This window comes from Heterodontus francisci, chromosome 12 (assembly GCF_036365525.1).
Source record: "Heterodontus francisci isolate sHetFra1 chromosome 12, sHetFra1.hap1, whole genome shotgun sequence".
Lineage (NCBI taxonomy): Eukaryota > Metazoa > Chordata > Chondrichthyes > Heterodontiformes > Heterodontidae > Heterodontus > Heterodontus francisci.
Window position 1 is genome coordinate 41965395 of NC_090382.1, and position 20608 is coordinate 41986002.

The following is a 20608-nucleotide window of genomic DNA, read 5'->3' on the forward strand; positions in this document are numbered from 1 at the left end:
TTGGGTCCCTTGCAGCTTGTGGTATATATTAATGATTTGGACTTAAATGTGGGAAGAATGATTGGGAAATCTGTAGATGACACAAAAATTGGTCATGTAGTTAATAGTGCAGAAGATAGCTGCAAACTCCAGAATGATATCAATGGTTTGGTTGAGTGGGCGGAAAAGTGGCAAATGGAATTCAGTTCAAAGAAGTGTGAGGTAGTACATTTGGGGAGGGCAAACAAAAGCAAGGGAATACACAATAAATGGGAGGATTTTGAGAGGGGTAGCAGAATTGAGACGCGTTGGAGTGCATGTCCACAAGTCCCTGAAGTTGGCGGGACAGGTAGATAAAGTGAAGAAGGCATATGGAATACTTTCCTTTATTGGCTGAGGTATAGAATACAAAAGCAGGGATGTAATGCTGGAACTGTATAAAATGCTGGTTAGGCTACGGCTGGAGTATTGCGTACAGTTCTGGTCACCACATTACAGGAAGGACATAGGAGACAGTACAGAGGAGATTTGCAAGAATACTGTCAGGGCTTGAAAGTTGCAGCTATGAGCAAAAACTGGATAGGCTATGGTCGTTTTCCTTAGAACAGAGGAGGTTGAGGGGTGACTTAATTGAGGTGTACAAAATTGTGAGGGGCCTAGATAGCGTAGACAGGAAGGACTGGTTTCCCCTAGTGGAGAAGTCAATTATCAGGGGGCACAGATTGAAGGTGATTGGTGGAAGGATTAGAGGGGTCATGAGGAAAGACTTTTTCAAGCAGAGGGTGGTGGGTGTCTGGAATTCACTGCCCAGATCGGTGGTGGAGGGAGAAACCCTCAACTCATTTAAAAAGGTACCTGGACCTGCACCTGAAGAACTGTAACCTGTAAGGCTGCAGACCAGGTGCTTGGAAGGTGGGATTAGATTGGGCGGCTAGTTTTTTCAGCCGGTGCAGTCATGATGGGCTGAATGGCCTCTTTCTGTGCTGTAACCTTTCTATGCTTCTATCCCCCTGCTTGCTGAGAGCCCAACAGCTGCGCACTATTGTGCAACAGAGTGGGTGGGCTCGCTGGATTCCACTTTGAAAATTGTGGTGCGGACCCCACTTCACCCCCTCAGGTGAGCTCCTAAAATGAGCTTAATGACTCTTTAATTGGAGGTGAGCAGCTTCCTCGTTCCCTCATATTAAAAATTGTGGGCTGTCCCAGAGGTGTCAGGTTCTGGACATGATCTCTGGGATGAAGACTTTAAATCACGTCAGCACCAGCACCCCACCCCCTTTCAAAATCTGGCCCAAGATTTCCTGGCTGCATGGGATAAGTGATCATCAGATATTAACTCCCTACCATGCAAAAGAGATGCCCTCCTGCTGGTTCACCATCATTCCAGTTGTGTAGTGTAGGCAGGCACAACCATTCGGCACAATCCCAGCATAACTACCAGGATTACTTCCCTTGGATTTTTGGGGCCACAGCATTTTCTTGGTTCATTGAGGACGGGTTAGATATTGACAGGATACCATTCGTTCATTAACTGCATTATACTTACACCAGACACAATGAGCTCCCCACCCAAGTTTTGGACTTCTGCCTTCACTTTGCTGCAGATGTTCAGCTGATGGCAGTACAAGGCAATGCGCTGCAGATAGGCCAACAAATCTTGCTTACAGCTGGAGTCGGGACACTGGAAAAAAAACAAATCCAGTTAAAAATCCCACAATTCCTACTAACATTCAGCTGTTTCAATTTTTAGAGTAAAATGTTATGATGCTATCAAACTCATAGCTCAAATGGAACTGATCTGAGTCAGTGGTATGGCGCTACAGTTGTCCTTCGACTTGGAGCAGGTCAGTGAGGAGCTTAAATTGCTTAGATGCAATATCTCCTGGAAAGTAGTCATATATGGAAGATAGATGATATGATTAAACTTGGCTGTGATGCTCTCGAAGAAAAGACCAATATCCATCTAATTTGCCTTCTACCATCCTGGTGATCGCACAGTGTGCTAATGGCTTTGTTGATTCATCATTGCAATCAATCTCTATCAATTACTCTACAACAGACCTGCACATGACAAGAAAAAATCCCTGTCGTTAAGAACTTTGGGAATCACAGGTCCAAAGTCACCTGGATATGCACCCCCCACAAACATGTTACACTTACCATGTTGTGTCTTAAATTGCTCTTGCTTTATCCCAAAATGATATTTTCTGGAAGAAATTTTTCTAATTTGCTTTCACCATCTCCTGAGGGAGCCTGTTTTATAGATTGAACACTCATTGAAATATTGTTTCCGAGGATTACTTTTGAATTTACCTTCCAAATGCAGTAAGTGCCCTCTGGTTTTACTGTCTGGGCAAGGTGAAATAGCATTCATGGGTCTACATTATCTAGTCCCTTTAGAATCCTAAAAAACAGCCATATCATCCCTCAATCTTTTTTTTACAGCAAGAGTATGCTCAATTTACATAATTACTCCTCATATTGAATATAAAAAGATTTGCAAGTATGATTGTGTGATCTTTTCTTTGCCTGGGCTGGGGGTGGGGCAAGAATAGAACATATATGGAATTTTCTAAGTTTGTGTAAATTGAGGTTTATGTGGTGAATGATTCCGAAATGGTCACCTCACCTTTTGTTCCAAGTAGAAGACACAAGAGTCGGACTCATTGTCTCCTCACAAACAAGTGCTCTAAAAAATTAGTTATATAAAACCTATTGTACAATTCTCATACACCTGTAAGTCATCGCTAAAGAAACCTTGCAATGTGGACCAGTAGCAGAGAATGCCAATGCTGGGATCTTAAGGGTGAATAGCTTTGTTTTATATTTATTGTGCTGTGGAATAGTGTGCAAGAATCGAAGCAAGTGGAATTTGCACAATGAAAGGATACAAGATGCTCATATATACCATAACTGTTTAGGTACCAAACCATTAGATATTCAACAAATTTTGAACCTAGCTGCCACATGACAGCAAGAATATATTTTGAAATAAAACTACATGCTCTATTGCCTGTTGTTCAAACTTCTTGTTTAGGTGTTTAAACTATGAGCTTCCTTGAGATCAGAATCCTTAACACAAACTTCAGCCCTGTAAGTCACTTCAAGAAATCTTTAATTCTATATTTAATGTAGCAACTTCCATTTGTATCACTGCTAGTTTTCTGAAAAACTAAACTGACAAAGAAACAACTTGCTGTTTTTTTTAATAAATATAGAAAAAGTAATAGAACTATTATAATATCTGCAATCGGGACATTTATGAATCTACTTGAACAGCAGGGCTACCTTTAAATGAGAACAGATCTGCATGTAGTCTGATTCCCTCTTGTGATTAGACAACAATAGTTTACCTGTATTACCCAACAAAAACACTGGCAAAATAAAGCCACAGAATGAAATATGAATGATTTATAAAGGAATTCTAATAAAACTACACTGCAGTTTATTAGTCAAACCTTAATGCTTGAAACTAAAGGTGTATTTATCAATGGGACTATGTACATTGAATTGACAATGTTGAAGGCTGAACAATGTTGACCAAGTGAAACGTTTAGAAATGGTCATGTTGCAACTCTGAGGACCAAATTAAAAACTGGTTCCTCACTGAAGATTTCACAAATACACAAATGAACGCTAGCTGATACTTGGCTTGGTCATCTATGGACAAAGGACAGGCCAAACATATTTGTCACACTGAACCAGGAATACTTAAACCCTCTGCTTGTTTGACCCCTTTAGGAGGAGGTCTCTACATTAATAACCAAGGGAAACCAAAACAAACAATGCTGAAGCATAAACTGATTTGTCTGGCATTTTTGTCTTCATGTCTGATGGTTAAAGCTTATTGTTGAAAAGCCCTTTTGCATGGAAGACAACAAAGCTGCATTGATCAGGAATCCAGACCGAAAGAAACTAAAATAATGTGTTCTTTTGCTTGAGTTAGTAGATTAAACATGCAGTTTTATAGCTTACCAATGCGGTTGGACTGGTGCCTAGGACTAAGAGAAGGACCGGTAAAATTTGAGTGCAGGGTACATAATGCAAGAAGAAAGCTCTTGTGATGACTAGATTAAAAGTATTAAAAAGGACAGCGCTTTCTGCAGCCCTGGCCTTCCCTTTTGATTAAGTTTTTAGTTGCAAATGGAACTTGGCTTACATCAGGAATTTCAATTCTTCTTTGGAATAAAGCACTTTAAAAATGAAACATGCTCCACTGTTAATTTTTGTTCTCCCTCCACCCAATACAAAAAGCCTTATGGTTGGATCAACTTCTGCAGCTGATTCTTTAACTAAATCTCACAAATGATAATACTAGCTCCAATCTATTACTCTATCTCCACAATTTTTATTGTCCATTTACACTCAGAACTAGTAAAGATAAAGTGTTTGTGTTTCAAACATGGTCAGGATCTGTGTTTTTTCATTAATGGGATGGATATATGGTCCAGTTGGGTAATTAAACATGTAGGTTAGCAGCTACCTGTTCAAAGCAACTCAGAACTGAAAGCTTTACAAACATGCAGCTTGAGCATATTCTTGGTAATGCATAAGAATGTGTTTGAAAATCTAGATTGGCTAAATGGGTATGAATATAAAGCAGCTGATGCAAAATTATAGGAAAACATGTAGTTATCCCGTTTCCATGACATACTAATTTCACATTGTACCTACCTAATTCTCTATGAAGTGAGGTTGATAAAAGAAACTGTCAGAGGTAAAATTAATTTAAAAAAGACTTGCCAAAAGAAAATGTCAGATTTTCAAAAAAAAACAGTATAAGTTTTATTTTTAAGATGAAGCCCATGAAGAAAGAAAAGATATACTAAAACTTTGCAAATTGCATTTTGGATGCAAGACGCATCCAACCATATGTTGGCCTAATTCTAGAAATGCTACTGAATAGAATATTTTCTGAATTTCATTTAGCAGGTAATTTGATTGCCCTGGTCAGCTTCTCAAATTAATTAAAAGTTTCAAATTAAAAGCACTGGAAATGGACAGTATAATCAAATTAATTTTAACACCTCAATTATATTAATCGGTTGAGTCATTAATGGTCCAAATTCTTATTGCACCTTAGTATTTATTCTGAGTTAAGATCTGGAGGAATTTGCAACTGAAACATCTGCAGATGTTACACTGGAGACATGCAATAGGCTTCAGAAACCTTGCCCCACAGTATTACTCCCACAACACTGAGTGAAACAAGCAGTGAGCAAGTTCAGGAAGTCTGCACCTGTTTGCTCTCGTGTGATTTACTAAATTACAGTTCTGTTTTTAATTTTGAATAGTACAAATTACAGCAATTATACACTAGAATTTATAATTTACTGCAGTTGTATGTTGCTTTCTATTTGCTAAAAGATTCAGAATTGCACTTAGCAATGTACTGCTTTCAAAACTGACATCAAGCTGATAAAATTCCATTTTAATCACGAGTTACATTTTTGTTTCCTGTATTATGCTGTTGGCAGAATAAATCCTATAAATATACCTCACTAAAAAGACTATTCTATGTGAATACAAGAAACCTGTGTATGTGTATTCCTTTTTAAAAAAGAACCCGGTACAGAGGTGTTCACAGGTAGTCTGGGGCTTTGATTGAGATTTTGGATTTACTACTTGGAGGCCTTGCATAGACAAGCACATTCTGTTACTTCAGATACTGGCCCAAAGGTCACCTCATTCTACTGATGCTCTGTTTTTCCACATTCACCGTTGCTGCATCCGCCCATCAATAATGGGCACTATGCTTTAGCATTCTGGTGCTGCAATTTAATTGGTGACTGCTAGACCAACTGGAAAGCAAACATGGAACCTACAAAGATAAAGCTTTTTTTTTTGCAAAATTTATTTTGTGTGCTGGGGAATGGAAAAGATTTCCACTTTGGGCATCCATCAGCATCAAGCATTTCCAGGTCAGAAACACAAAACTCCCTCGACTATTCCCAACAATTTGCCTTAATCCTCAAGTACGTTTTTGCCTTCCAAAAAAATCATGCAGAAAAGGACACACCAAACCTTAAGTCCACCCCTACAAATATAAATAAAGCATCAATGATATGATGGTTTAACTTACCAATTTGATTATTTGATGTAAAATCAACATTAAAATAGTCTTAACAATAGACCTGCCTGGAACCCAAGAGACAAAAGGTTTCCTGTTTACTAGTTCTGGATGGATAAAGTATATCAATTGTCAGTTACAATTGTCAGAGCGATTTAAAATCCCATATACAAGCAGAGTGCATCTTATTGCACCGACAGAAGCAAACTAATCAAATATTTATGAATTGGCTGCAATAGAAAACACCAATATTACTAACTTTAAACCATGCATCCTGTAACCTTTCTTTATAAAAAGCAATACACATTTCAGGAAAAAACATCTCACCTTGATATTTCATCATTTATGAGGGCCACACCTGCCTCTGACAGGTGGTCTATATGCCCCCACAAACCCAGGAGTTCAAATGCTGAGGGGATGAAAGGGAGGTGGTATTGCAGCACCTTCTGCACAGCACCATTCTCATTGGGTGGGCAGGGATAAAACGGAGCCTTTTTATCTTGGTTCAATAATGTCCTATAGGGAAGGAAATCCACTGTCCTTACCTGGTCTGGCCTACGTGACTCCAGACACACAGCAATGTGGTTGACTCTCAACAGCCCGCTGAAATGGCCGAGAAAGTCACTCAGTTGAGCTAAACTGCTACAGAAAAGTCAAAAAGTAATAAAACTCCGGACCAACTGGCATCTACTTTGGCACTGGAAACAGTAACGGCACACCCAATCCTGCAAACTTCTCCTTACTAACATCTGGGCTTGTGCCAAAATTGGGAGAGCTGTCCCACAATCAAGACAAGTAACAACCGGACAGTGTCATACACGCAGAATGATACCTTATAGCCCATGTCCCAGACATTGCCAACCCTGGGTATTTCCTGTCTCATCGGCAGGCCAGCTGCAGCAGAGGGGGCGGCACAGTGGTATACAGTCAGGAGGGAGCTGCCCTAGGAGTCCTCAACATTGACACTGGACCCCATAAAGTCTCATGGCATCAGGTCAAACATGGGCAAGGAAACGTCCTAATTACCACCTGCCGCTCCCCCCTAGCCGCCCCCGCAGCTGATGAATCAGTACTCCTCCATGTTGAACACCAATTGGAAGAAGTACTGAGGGTGGCAAAGGCACAGAATGTACTCTGGGAAGGGGGCATCAATGTCCATCACCAAGGGTGGCTCTGTAGCACCACTACTGACTGAGCTGGCTGAGTCCTGAAGGACAAATCTGCTAGATTGGGCCTACGGCAGGTGGTGAGAACACCAAAAAGAGCGAAAAAACTTACTAGACTTTGTCCTCACCAATCTACCTGCCGCAGATGCATCTGTTCATGACAGTCTAAGTAGGAGTGACTACTGCACAGTCCATGCACAGATGAAGTCCCATCTTCACAGAGTATACCCTCCATTGTGTTGTGTGGCACTATCACCGTGCTAAATGGGATAGATTTCAGACAGATCTAGCAGCTCTGAGCCATCGGAGCAAAATTGTATTCAACCACAATCTGTAACCACATGGCCCAGCATGTCTCTCACTCTACCATTACCATCAAGCCAAAGAATCAATTTTGCTTCAATGAAAAATGCAGGAGGCCATGCCAGGAGCAGCACCAGGCATTCCTAAAACTGTGGTGTCAATCTGGTGAAGCTACAACCCAGGATTACTTGCACACCAAACAGTAGCAGCAGAATGCAATAGACAGAGCTAAGTGAGCCCACAACCAATGGATCAGATCAAAGCTCTGCAGTCCTACTACATCCAATTGTGAATGGTGGTGGACAATTAAACAACTAAGAGGAGGAGGAGGCGCCACAAATATCCCCATCTTCAATGATGGGGAGCCCAGCACATCAGTGCAAAAGACAAGGCTTAAGTATTTGCAACCATCTTCAGCCAGATGTGCTGAGTAGACAATCCATCTCGGCCTCCCCGAGGTCCCCAGCATCAAAGATGCCAATCTTCAGTCAATTCGATTCACTCCATGTGATATCAAAGAGGCACTGGATACTGCAAATGCTATGGGCCCCGACTACAACTCCAGAACTCGCCGGGCCCCTAGCCAAGCTGTTACAGTACAGCAACAAGACTGGCATCTACCCAACAATGTGGAAAATTGTCCAGGTCTGTCCTGTATGCAAAAAGGAGGACAGATCCAATCTGGCCAATTACTGCCCCATCAGCCTCCTCTCCATCAGCAAAGTGATGGAAGGCGTCAACAGTGTTATCAAGCAGCACTTAAACAGCAATTGCGGGGCGGCACAGTGGCGCAGTGGTTAGCACCGCAGCCTCACAGCTCCAGCGACCCGGGTTCAATTCTGGGTACTGCCTGTGTGGAGTTTGCAAGTTCTCCCTGTGTCTGCGTGGGTTTCCTCCGGGTGCTCCGGTTTCCTCCCACAGCCAAAAGACTTGCAGGTTGATAGGTAAATTGGCCATTATAAATTGCCCCTAGTATAGGTAGGTGGTAGGGGAATATAGGGACAGGTGAGGATGTGGTAGGAATATGGGATTAGTGTAGGATTAGTATAAATGGGTGGTTAATGGTCGGCACAGACTCGGTGGGCCGAAGGGCCTGTTTCAGTGCTGTATCTCCAAATCTAAAAATCTAAATCTAAACTGCTCACCGATGCTCAGTTTGGGGTCTGCCAGGGCCACTTGGCTCCTGACCTCATTACAGCCTTGGTCCAAACATGGGCAAAACATCTGAACTTAAGAGGGGATGTAGGAGCAACTGCCCTCGACATCAAGATAACATTTGACTCAGTATGGCATCAAGGAGCCCCAAAATTGAAGTTAATGGGAATCAGGTTAGGGGCAGGGGGGGTGGGGGAGAGAGAGAGAAAACTCTCCACTGGCTGGAGTCATACCTAGCAGACAGGAAGATGGTTGCGGTTGTTGGAAGCCAATCCTCAGTTCCAGGTATTCGCTGCAGGAGTTCCTCAGGGTAGTGTCCGAGGCCCAACCATCTTCAACTGCTTCATCAATGACCTTCCTTCCATCATATCAGAAATGGGGATATTCACTGATAATTGCACAATGTTCAGTACCATTCACAACTCCTCAGATACTGAATCAGTCCGTGCCCATATGCAACGGGACCTGGACAACATTCAGGCTTAGGCTGATGAATGGCAAGAACATTCGCGCCACATAAGTGGCAGACAATAGATTTGCTCTTATTGGAGATGGCTAACCATCTCCCCATGGCGTTCAATGGCATTACTACTGCTGAATCCCCCACTATCAACATCCAGGGGGTTACCATTGACCAGAAACTGAACTGGACCAGCCATATAAATATTGTAGCCGCAACAGCTGGTCAGAGACTGGGAATTCTGAGGCAAGCAACTCATCTCTCAACTCCCCTAAGCCTGTCCACCATCTACAAGGCACAAGTCAGGAATGTGATGGAAGACTCTCCACTTGCCTGGGACGAGTGCAGCTCCAATACTCAAGAAGCTCGACACCATCCAGGACAAAGCAGCCCACTTGATCGGCACACCATCCAATACTTTAAACATTCACTCTCTCAAACACCGAAGCACAGTAGCACCAGTGTGTACCATATACAAGATGCACTGCAACAACTCACCAAGCCTCCTTCGACAGCACCTTCAAAACCCGCGACCTCTTCCACCTAGAAGGACAAGGGCGGCAGACACGTGGGAACAGCACCAAGTTCCCCTCCCAGTCACACACCATTTTGACTTGGAACTATATTGCTGTTCCTTCACCGTCACTGGATCAAAATCCTGGAACTCCCTAACAGCACTGTGGGAGTACCCATACCAGATGGACTGCAGCGGTTGAAGGCGGCAGCTCACTACAACCTTCTCAAGGAAAACTACAGATGGGCAACGAATGCCAGTGATGCGCACATCCCACAAAAGCATTTAAAAAAATACTGAAGATGCTTCTAATGTGAAACAGACTCATTTTTACAAGCTGCAGCCAAGCAGCTTCTGAAGAAAATTAGTCAGTTGGGAAAAAATTGCAAGCAGCAAATTACTGCCACAGCTTCTACTCGCACAGCGAGGGGAAAACAGGAAAAAAAAAGAGAAAGCTTCTGGTGACTGGGAATTTCAAACCCCTTGCAGATGTTATTTTAGGATTACTCTACCTGTAACCAACAAAATTAAAGGGGCGGGGGGGGGGGGGGGGTGCCAGGCAAAAGCTTGCTCGCTGCCAACCTTCAGCATGGCAAGGGAGCCGCGTATCCAGCTCCACCTCGTACCTTTGACGAAAAGCAAGAGAAGAAAAACCACCAGTATCAGGAGCAGCACCAACTGCCTTCCTCACCGGTATGCCAGTCCACAGGGCAGAGGGGATAGACACAGCAGGAAGGAGACAAGACCCTCAACACATGGTGAACAGCAGGGTTATCCAACATATGGATGTGAACTGTACTCATCCTCCCCAGGAATCCGTGACTGGAGATGAAAAATTCCACGTGTGCAGACCAGCTTTTAAAAAAGATCACAAGTCAGTTTCAGAGATGACAGATCCTGACATCAGAAACAACAATTTCTGAACTTCGGATAGATTTGGGGTTTTCAAGTGGCTTTTAAAAAAAACTGCGAATCTGTCCGAAATTCAGAAACTGCTAATCCCGATGTCAGGTTCTGTCAGCTGTGAAACTGCGGGGACCAGGGGGGGGGGGGGGGGGGAAGGGAAAGGGGGGGGGGGGGAAGGGAAAGGGGGGGGGGGGGAAGGGAAAGGGGGGGGGGGGGACAGGGGGGGAGGGGACAGGGGGGGAGGGGACAGGGGGGGAGGGGACAGGGGGGGAGGGGACAGGGGGAGGGGACAGGGGGAGGGGACAGGGGGAGGGGACAGGGGGAGGGGACAGGGGGGCAGAGAGAGAGAGAGAGAGAGAGAGAGAGAGAGAGAGAGAGAGAGAGAGAGAGAGAGAGAGAGAGGGGGGGGGGAGGGGGAGTGTATGTGTGGGGGGGGGCTGGTGTGAGGGGGACACATCGAGAGGAAGGGGGGGTGGGGAGGGCGGGCGAGAGAGCGAGAGCTCACTCCTGACAGATTGACATCTATCCACAATACTCTGCATCACTTCAAGTGTGCAGGCGAACATTGAACACTTGTGCAAGCAAAGATTGCCAGGTATCTCACTAAATCAGTGTCTAATCGTAACCAGAACGCAAGTCAATAAACTAGTCTTCTCAATTAAAGCTTCTTCACAAAAATGCAGCTTTGCTGTTGTTTTGATTAGTACCAAAATAAATTTTAATGCTTTTATCTTTCTGAAATTGTCCCACTGCCACCCCACCCCCCCATCATGTAAGCCACTTCTCAAGAAAGCTAATAGGTGAATACAAGTATTTCCATGCCAGCATATATTGCAGAAAATGAATAAATCTGTGCTCAACAGTGCACAGTCCCACAAGTGGTACTGTTTAGCGCAATAGTATTCTGCAGTAAAGACTCACATGATCAGCAATAGTACGTCCAAGTTTATCCATCCTTGATCCAGCTTCAGCAATTTTCTTGGCTGCACTGATTACATCAGATGTATTCTTTAGCGGGCCTTTACCTCTGCAAAGGAAACCATCGTAGAATTATAGAATTGTTAAAACATGGGCTGCCATTTGGCCCATTATGTGCATGTCAGCTCTCTGCGAGAGCAATTCAGCTAGTCTCACTCACCTGCCTTTTCCACGTAGGCTTGTAAATGTTTTCTCTTCAGATAATTATCCAATTCCTTTTTGAAAGCCCTGAGTGAATTTGCCTCCATCACCCTCTCAGGCAGTGCATTCCAGATCTTAACCCCACACTGCATAAAAAAGTATTTTTCTCATGTCGCCTCTAGTTCTTTTGCCAATTACATCGACCCTTCCACCAATGGGAACAGCTTCTCCCTATCTACTGTGACCAGACTTCTCAATTTTAAACACCTCTATCAAATCTCCTGTCAACCTTCTTTCAACCTTCTCTTCTCCAAGGAGAACAGCCCCAGCTTGTCCAATCTATCCACTTAACTGAAGTCTCTCATCCTCAGAACCATTCGCTGGGTCAAAATCCTGGAATTTCCTTCCTATCAGCACTGCAGGTGTACCTATCTCACATGGACTGCAGCGTTTCAAGAAGGCAGCTCACCACCACCTTCTCAAAGGCAATTAGGGATGGGCAATAAATGTTGGCCTAGCCAGTGATGCCCGCATCCCAGGGACAAATAGAAAAAGTCTCAATCTTTTCTGCACCCTCATCAATTCTAATGTGTGGTGCCCAGAATTGGACAAATACTCTAGTTGAGTATGAACCAGGGTTTCATAATACTTCACCACAACTTACTTGCTTTTGTACTCTATGCTTCTATTTATGAAGCCCAGGATCCCGTATCTTTATCAGCTGCTTTTTCAGCTTGTTCTGCCACCTTCAATGATTTGTGCACATACACCCCCAGGTCCATCTGCTCTTGCACCCCCTTTAGAATTGTAACCTTTCTTTTATATCGTCTTTCCTCGTTCTTCCTACCAAAATGTATCACTTCACATTTTTCAGCATTAAATTTCATCTGCCACATGTCTGCCCATTCCACCAGTCTGTCTATGTCATCTTGAAGTCCATCACTATAGGCCTCACTGTTCACAATACTGCCAAGTATCAGCTAACTTAACCAAACTGAAATCAAACGGAATTCCCAACTTGGGTACTAACCTGCTCCCCTCCCGAATCAGTTGCAGTTAACTACAACATCTACATTTATGTGCAGTGGGGAAAATGGAGGACTAAGGGGGGAAAATGTTACTTAAAGTCAAAATTGCAATCATGAACAAAGATGGTTGTACTCTGGCATTTTTTAAAATGCACTTTTATAGCCATTATTCTGAAATGGGATGGCTTTTAGAGTTCGAACTAAAGCCTCTGCTATTATTTTCTTTTTTTAATAAGCAAAATCTTAGTTGAATGTTTCACAATGAATGAACATACATGGCAAAGTATAAAATGTTAAAATATTGAATATGCTGGTTAGTATGATGCAATTTTTAAACAATATCTCAACATAATTAGCTCTATATTATGCAATTATAACCATGCACTGAATGGGCAGTGAAGGAAGCAAGAGATACAATTCAGAAAAGCGAACTAATTGAGGGAAGTAGTGTCAAAATACAAAGACTAATAAAAATATCACCTCACACTTGGTTATTTAAAAACCATCTCAAAGAATGATCAAAATGGTTCTTCCAGCTGAAAAGGAGAACTCAACATCTGGAAGAAATCATTTACACTTTTGGAAAACCAAAATTCTTTTCTTTTGATTAGCAATGCCTGCTTACTGCAAGTGCAGGAGAATAAATGAACGTGGATACGTAACCTGACTGATACAGTGCCACGCAACAGACTTGTGAGAAAAGTTATAGCTCATAGAATTAAAGGAACAGTAGCAACAAGGATACGAAATTGGCTGATCGACAGGAAAGACAGTAGTGGTTAATGGATGTCTTTTGGACTGGAGAAAGGTTTATAATGCAGTTCCACAAGGGTCAGTGTTAGGACCCTTGATGTTCCTGATATATATTAACGACGTAGACCTTGATGTACAGGACAAAATTTCAAAATTTGCACATGATACAAAACTTGGAAACATCTGAACTGCGAGGAGGATAGTGTACAACTTCAGAAGGACAGACAGGTTGGTGGAATGGGCCGACAAGTGGCAAATGAAATTTAATGTAGGAAGTGCGAAGTGATTAATTCTGGTAGGAGAACGCAGAGAGACAATATAAAGTGTGCAATTCCAAAGGGGGTGCAAGAGCAGAGGGACTTGAGTGTATATGTGCATAAATCATTGAAGGTGGCAGGACAGGCTAAGAACACGGTTAATATAGCATACAGCATCCTAGGCTTCATTAACAGGGGCATAGAGTACAAAAGCAAGCAAGTTGTGTTTAACGGGTATAGAACACTAGGTTGGCCTCAACTCGCGTACTATATTCAGTTCTGGGCGCCATACTTCAGAAAAGATGTGAAGGCATTAGAGACAGTGCAGAAAAGAATCATGAAAATGGTTCCAGGGATGAGGAACTTCAGTTATGTGGATAGATTGGAGAAGTTGGAACTGTTTCCCTTGGAGAAGAGAAGTTTGAGAGGAAGTGTTCAAAATCATGAGGAGTCTGGATAGTGTAGATAGGGAAAGACTGTTCCCATTGATGGAAGGATCAAGAACAAGAAGGTACAGATTTAAGGTAGTTGGCAAAAGAAACAATGGCGACATGAGGAAAAACTTTTCCATGCAGCGAGTAGTTAGGATCTGGAATGCACTATCCGAGAGTATGCTGGAGACAGGTTCAATCGAGGCATTCAAGAGAGAGTTGGATTGTTATCTGAAAAGAATGAATGTGCAGGGCTACAGGGAGAAAGTGGGGGAGTGGCACTCGGCAAATTGCTCTTTCGGAGATCCAGCACAGACACAATGGACAAATAGTCTCCTTTTGTGCTGTAACCATTCTATGATTCTGCGACTGAAACTTTCAAAAAATATTCCAATGTGTTACTTCCAAAAAGTATTCCTCCTTTCCTTTGGAAGACACCTATTCCTAAATGAAGATATCACTAGATTTTCATTAAATTATCAATAGTACCATCATCTGGTTGAAAGGTGATTTAAAAAAAAATCATTATGACTCAGACTTCCTGTGAGCAACCAAACACAATCAACTTCTGTCATTATACTAATGAACATTTTACATCAGTATTAGAGGGTTCAAATGCACAACTATCAATTTCTCCAAATCTTGCTTTACCTATTTGCATTTATTAAAGCGAAAGAGCCAAATAACTAAGAAAAGTGGGCTATTCAAGTGTGTCACAATGAAATCCTAAGGGATCACAAAAGAAATGAGCGGAAACTGGTTGTTGACTTATTTCTTATCTAGTTCCAAATGAAATAAACTATCTTATTTGTCTTATAAAGTCAAATACATCAGTGAAATCTGAGTTACGATTAAAAGTTGAACTACACACCTGGTGAAGTCTGTCATCTCCATCATAATCATGCACATCTGCTTGGCTAGGACAATGATATCATTTCCACTGTCATCCCATTTAGAAACTTCAGCATCCAGTTTGATCTTCTCCTCCTCAAAGCTGGCTACCTGCTCAGCAATCTTTGCTTTTTGTTCCTGTGGAAGCTGAGCCATAATGGCCTGAAAAATAAAGACAACCCGCTCCATAAGATCTAAAGTTAAAGGGTAAAGGTTGCCCAAATGTTACAAGAAATGAACGAAGGCACACATGAAACAAGGATAGACGAAAACTGGCAAACTTCTACTTTTTGAAGAAAAAAAAAGTTTAAAAAATGATCTATTGATACGAATTAGCACTCATTTGACAAATTCCAGTGGAAGAGAACATAGTATCAACATTTCACACGAATTGGTATCCATTTGGCAAACTCACTAAGAAGCTTTTAGGAAGCAGTTTGTGAATAGAAGAATCACACTCATGTAATAGGATTGCTTTTCTGAGGATCTAGGTACAGTACTAAGGCAGTGTAGATTGAACAATAAGTTTCAAATAACACATTCCAAACCGAACCCAAGATTACTTAAACTCATCAGTAGAGGTATAGTAGGAAAATATTCATTTCTCCAGTACAGTGACCCCCGCTTTTGAGCAGGCAGTTCAAAGTTTAAATTACCACCGGATAACACTGGCTATTTTATGTTCATGTCTACAACCTATTCATCAGCTACTTAGCATTTTCCTAAAAATATTAGTCAGTTTTAACTTGGAACTGTAGCTTCACGCTTGCTTCAGGTCTCATTAACAAAGGGCAACTTATGGAGGCATTTTCGGGAAGACTTTTCAGTAATGACATTGAGCTGCTTTCTACATACTAAATCAACATCCACCATGCAACTGCTGCAACATTTTGCAGTGTCATCGTGCTCTTATGCTCACTATCACCAAGGCATTTCTCAAAAAATGTCTCTTTAATTAAGAAAATGCACAAGAGGAAGCAGCGAATTATGAATCATCTTCACTTAAACTGCTATACAACATATATCCTGGATTTAATAGTTCTGCTAAGACATGTCTATTCAATATTTTCATTTGCATAAACTATTCAGTTGCTCGGACTGACTGCTTTTCTATATTCCACTCATACCCCATTTACAGCAAATAAAAGTTGAATGAATACATTGTTTCATTCCCATTTAACACTGTAAATGGTTCAATTTTGCACAACTCAACAGTTTCCAAAAGTTTACAATGCCAGCTGCTGCCAACCAGAATGGTAATGCTCCCCTGCATTCACTCACACTTACTGTCCACAAGCGCTTCACCAATAAACCAGAACTAAATTATATTGTTTAGATTTAAAAACTGTACATGCAGCTATGTTGTATGTACGTGCATGTGTACACCACTGCATACACATGTAGCATACCTGCATATGTAGTTTTTTTGCTGGCTTCCATGATTTCCACTAATGGGTAAATATCATGCCACTAATTGCTGTGAAAGGTCTCGGCTGAAACTGAAGGTGCTAAAGTTTTATTTATTTAGGCTGGTAGCAGTCAGCAGAGTAAATAAAGGTTTCAGCCACAGAAAATCCATAAATGATCAGAATTACTTTTGACAGCAACTCATTACAACACATTAGTTTCCAAAGCTATTTAAGACAGTCCTACTGATACTTCACTATACTTCCCTTATTTGGATAAAATACCTCAAATCCCAGCTTCAGAGTCACAGCACCTGTGACATTTTTATTTCCTATACATTTCAAAACAGCCACTCTCCAATAGTGGTAATTAGTGCCAAAAGTTATAGCAGCTGAGCACTGTGGATTTATCCATTGGGAACTGTACTAAAACTGCCCAAACTCATTCTTTGGATTCTAACAGCTGCCACTGACATTCCATCTGCTTTGGCTGCATTTAAACCAAATTCCCAGTAGATAAAGAAGGACAGTATTCTACACCCTATTTCCCACAGCTACTTTTAAAAAGACATCGACATGAAAAGAAACAAAAAATAATTTTTGAAATATAAATTGCTTTTTATTACAAAGATATTTCTATTCCAAGTGGGCAAAACGGTTGTTACAGTAGTTTATAAACATGCTTTGGATTGAAATATTTTTTCGCCAAATAATTATGCAGCAGTTTAACAACCACCCCACTGAAGTTTATGGTTGGAAAATTTTAGTCTGATGAGGAACTTTGTACAGCTGCCAGTTACTCCCCATAAAGTATACAATGCAACACTATCAGTCAACATTTTGGTATTTGAAAGCCACAAGTACAAACACAAGCTAACTTATGTAAATGAGCTATGTATCAACCATGGACAAAGTTAATAAGTAAAGTTACTCTAAAACATAACCAACTTCTTACCCTTGCACTCTGTCCATTAATAAGCTGATCTTCCTGTGTCTGGACACTAGTTCTACTTTGCACATCAAAGTCTTCAGTTTCAAAGTCAGAGTCATCCAATTCTTCGGGAGTCTGGAGGGGTAAATATGAGTATTAATATGTAGACACAGGGAGAGCATAGGAAATCATGCTGGCCTCTGTTGAATGCTAAAAATCTATTATATATTAAATTTAGTACATGGGCACACATTTTATTGAAAACACCAAGTAACTTCAAAATACTTGCAGAACCATAAATTATGTTGGCAGCACTTTGATGGGCCTTCGCAGTGTTAAAGATGGTTAAGCTGCGATACACAGTAGTTGCTGTTCATAGTAACAGCATACCACTCTATAACTTCTGATAATTCATGTGACCGGTAAACAAATGAGGAAGAATGTTATATTGCCTTATGTTTGATATGTTCTTAATGACAGTCACTATAAAGAATATTAAAAAAAAAGGAGTAGGCCATTCAGCCCTTTAAGCCTGCTCTGCCATTCAATGAGATCATGGCTGATCTTCTACTTCGTCATTTTCCTGAACTATCCCCGTAACCCTTGATGTTTTAATATGTAGAACTCTATCGATCTCAGTCTTGAACATACTCAGCGACTGAGCCTCCACAGCCCTCTGGGGCAGAGAATTCCAAAGATTCACCACCCTCTAAGTGAAGAAGTTTCTCCTGATCTCAGTCCTAAATGGCCTACCTCTTATTCTGTGTCCTCTGATTCTTAACACCCCAGCCAAGGAAACATCCTTCCTGCATCAACCCTGTCAAGCCCTGTAAGAATTTTGTATGTTTGCATGAGATCACCTCTCATGCTTCTAAACACCAGAGAATAAAGGCCCAGTCTACTCAGTCTTTCCTCCATCCCAGGAATTAGTTTGGTGAACCTTCATTGCACTCTCTCTATGGCAAGTACATTTTTCCTTAGGAAAGGACAACAAAACTGCAACACAATATTCCAGATGTGGTCACACCAAGGCTCTATATAATTGCAGCAAGACATCTTTACTCCTTTACTCAAACCTCTTGTAATAAAGGCCGACATACCATTTGCATTCTTCTTAATTACTTGCTATCTCCCTGCACGTTAGCTTTCAGTGACTCATGAACAGGGATAAGGACCGGAGTCTGAGAGAATAGAAGAGTGGAGAACATCCCAAGGAGCCAGAGGTTTAAAAAGCACGCCAAATCAGCGTTGGAGACTGGAGTCTGAGAGAGTAGGAGAGTGAGCACAGTCCGAGGAGCCAGAGGTTTAAAAAGCGTGACAAATCAGAGTCGGAGACCAGAGTCTGAGAGAGTAGGAGAGCAGAGCAGGGGGAAGAAAAAAAAAAAAAAATCGAAAAGTGATATCATAGAGACGTCACAATCAACAGAAGAGAGCCGGGAAGAAGCTACCAGTTTGCATCGGAGCTGTGAGCATAAATAACTTACCTCAGGGATTTCACAGCCTAGTTACCGGGGAGCGGAGGTAAAATGGACCCAGAGGAGCTGAGCTGCTTTCACTGCTTCAGTGTTCCAACTGAAACTGAGATAAATCTGAAAAAAGTGATGTCACAGGAAAATGGGTGTGGAATCTGCATTAAATTTGAAAAACTAATTAACTAAAGTAGAGATGGCAGGGCAGGTGACGTGCCATAGCTGCATGATGTGGGAGCTGGTAGATCCCATTGCGAGCCACCGTGACCACATCTGCAACAAGCGCTTGCAGCTCGAAGAACTTCAGCTCAGAGCTGATGGGCTGGAGTCTGAGCTTCAGACACTGCGGCACATCAGGGAGGGGGAGGGGTTCCTGGACACTGTGCTTAAGTCAGTCACACCTCGTAGATTAAGTATCTCAAATTCGGCCAGTGGTCAGGGACAGGAGTGTGACTGCAAGTGAGACAGGTAGAGGGATCATGAATTCAGCAATGGAGGAGCCTCAGCTCTTGACCTTGTCTAACCGGTACGAGGTACTTGCGCCCTGTGTGGATGAGCAAACTGACCACTGCACCATGGTACAGGTGGTCATTCAAGCGGGGGGAGCAAAAAGAAAAGTGGTAGTGGTAGGGGATTCCATAATTAGGGATAGTGATAGCATCCTTTGTAAGCAGGACCAAGAGTCCCACATGGTATGTTGCTTACCCGGTGCCAGGGTGAGGGACATCTCTAACCGGCTTGAAAAGGTATTGGAGAGGGAGGGGGAGGATCCAGTTGTTGGGGTCCACATTGGGACAAACGTCATAGGCAAGAGGACCTATTTGGGGATTATCAGGAACTAGGAGCAAAATTAAAGAACAGGTCCTCAAGGGTTATAAATTCTGGATTATTGCCCGAACCACGTGCAAATTGGCATAAGGATAAGAAAATTAGGGAAGTAAACACGTGGCTAAAGGAGCGGTGTGGGAAAGAGGGGTTCCATGGGGCATTGGCATCAGTATTGGGACAGGAAGGAACTGTACCTTTGGGACAGGCTCCACCTGAATCGATCTGGGACCAGTGTCCTAGCGGAAAGGATAAATAGGGTGGTCACAAGGACTTTAAACTAGCAAATGGGGGGGGGGGGGGGGGGGAAAGGGGGAGGCAATACAGTTTCAAAAACAAGTAACAGGGCAGAGAGTAAAGAAACAGTCAGGAACCCTGCTTCAGGAACTCCAGGTAATGGCAAAACTGCAAGCAGCAGACTGGTTAAACCAGAAGAGAGAAATAATAAACAGGCGAATAAAGCATTAGTGCTGAGGGACAGGTTAGGGGGTATAGCCCAAATAAGAGTTCTATATACAAATGCAAAGAGTGTAAGGAATAAACTAGATGAGCTGCAGACGCAAATTCAAATGGAAGATTATGATGTGGTGGCCATTGTGGAGACGTGGCTGCAGGATGGTGGGAACTGGGAACTAAATATACCTGGTTATAAAGTTTACAGGAGGGACAGGGAAAAGGGCAGAGGGGGTGGAGTAGCCTTACTGATTAGAAATAATATCGCCTTATTGGTGAGGGAGGATAGAATGAGGGGAAAGCATCCAGTGGAGACTTTATGGGTGGAATTGAGGAACAGAAAAGGATCTAAAACTGTAATAGGTGTTGTGTATAGACCCCCTAGTAGCAGTTCTGAGGTGCTAGATTGTATAAATGCACAAATTAGGCAAGTGTGTAACAAAGGCAGAGTAGTATTAATGGGGGATTTTAAACCTACACAGATTGGGAGAG

General features: G+C 42.2%; 1 protein-coding gene across 1 annotated transcript in view; it reads right to left on the reverse strand.

The window, feature by feature from the left end:
• ctnna1 (catenin (cadherin-associated protein), alpha 1) overlaps positions 1 to 20608 on the reverse strand; it is a 229519-nt gene that overhangs the window by 11788 nt on the left and 197123 nt on the right. Inside the window, exons 14-17 of the mRNA XM_068043358.1 lie at positions 17394 to 17504; positions 15013 to 15194; positions 11475 to 11580; positions 1526 to 1660 (exon numbers count right to left, since the gene is read on the reverse strand). Coding sequence (XP_067899459.1) covers positions 1526 to 1660; positions 11475 to 11580; positions 15013 to 15194; positions 17394 to 17504 — 534 coding nt within the window. The remainder of the gene's footprint in view (positions 1 to 1525; positions 1661 to 11474; positions 11581 to 15012; positions 15195 to 17393; positions 17505 to 20608) is intronic.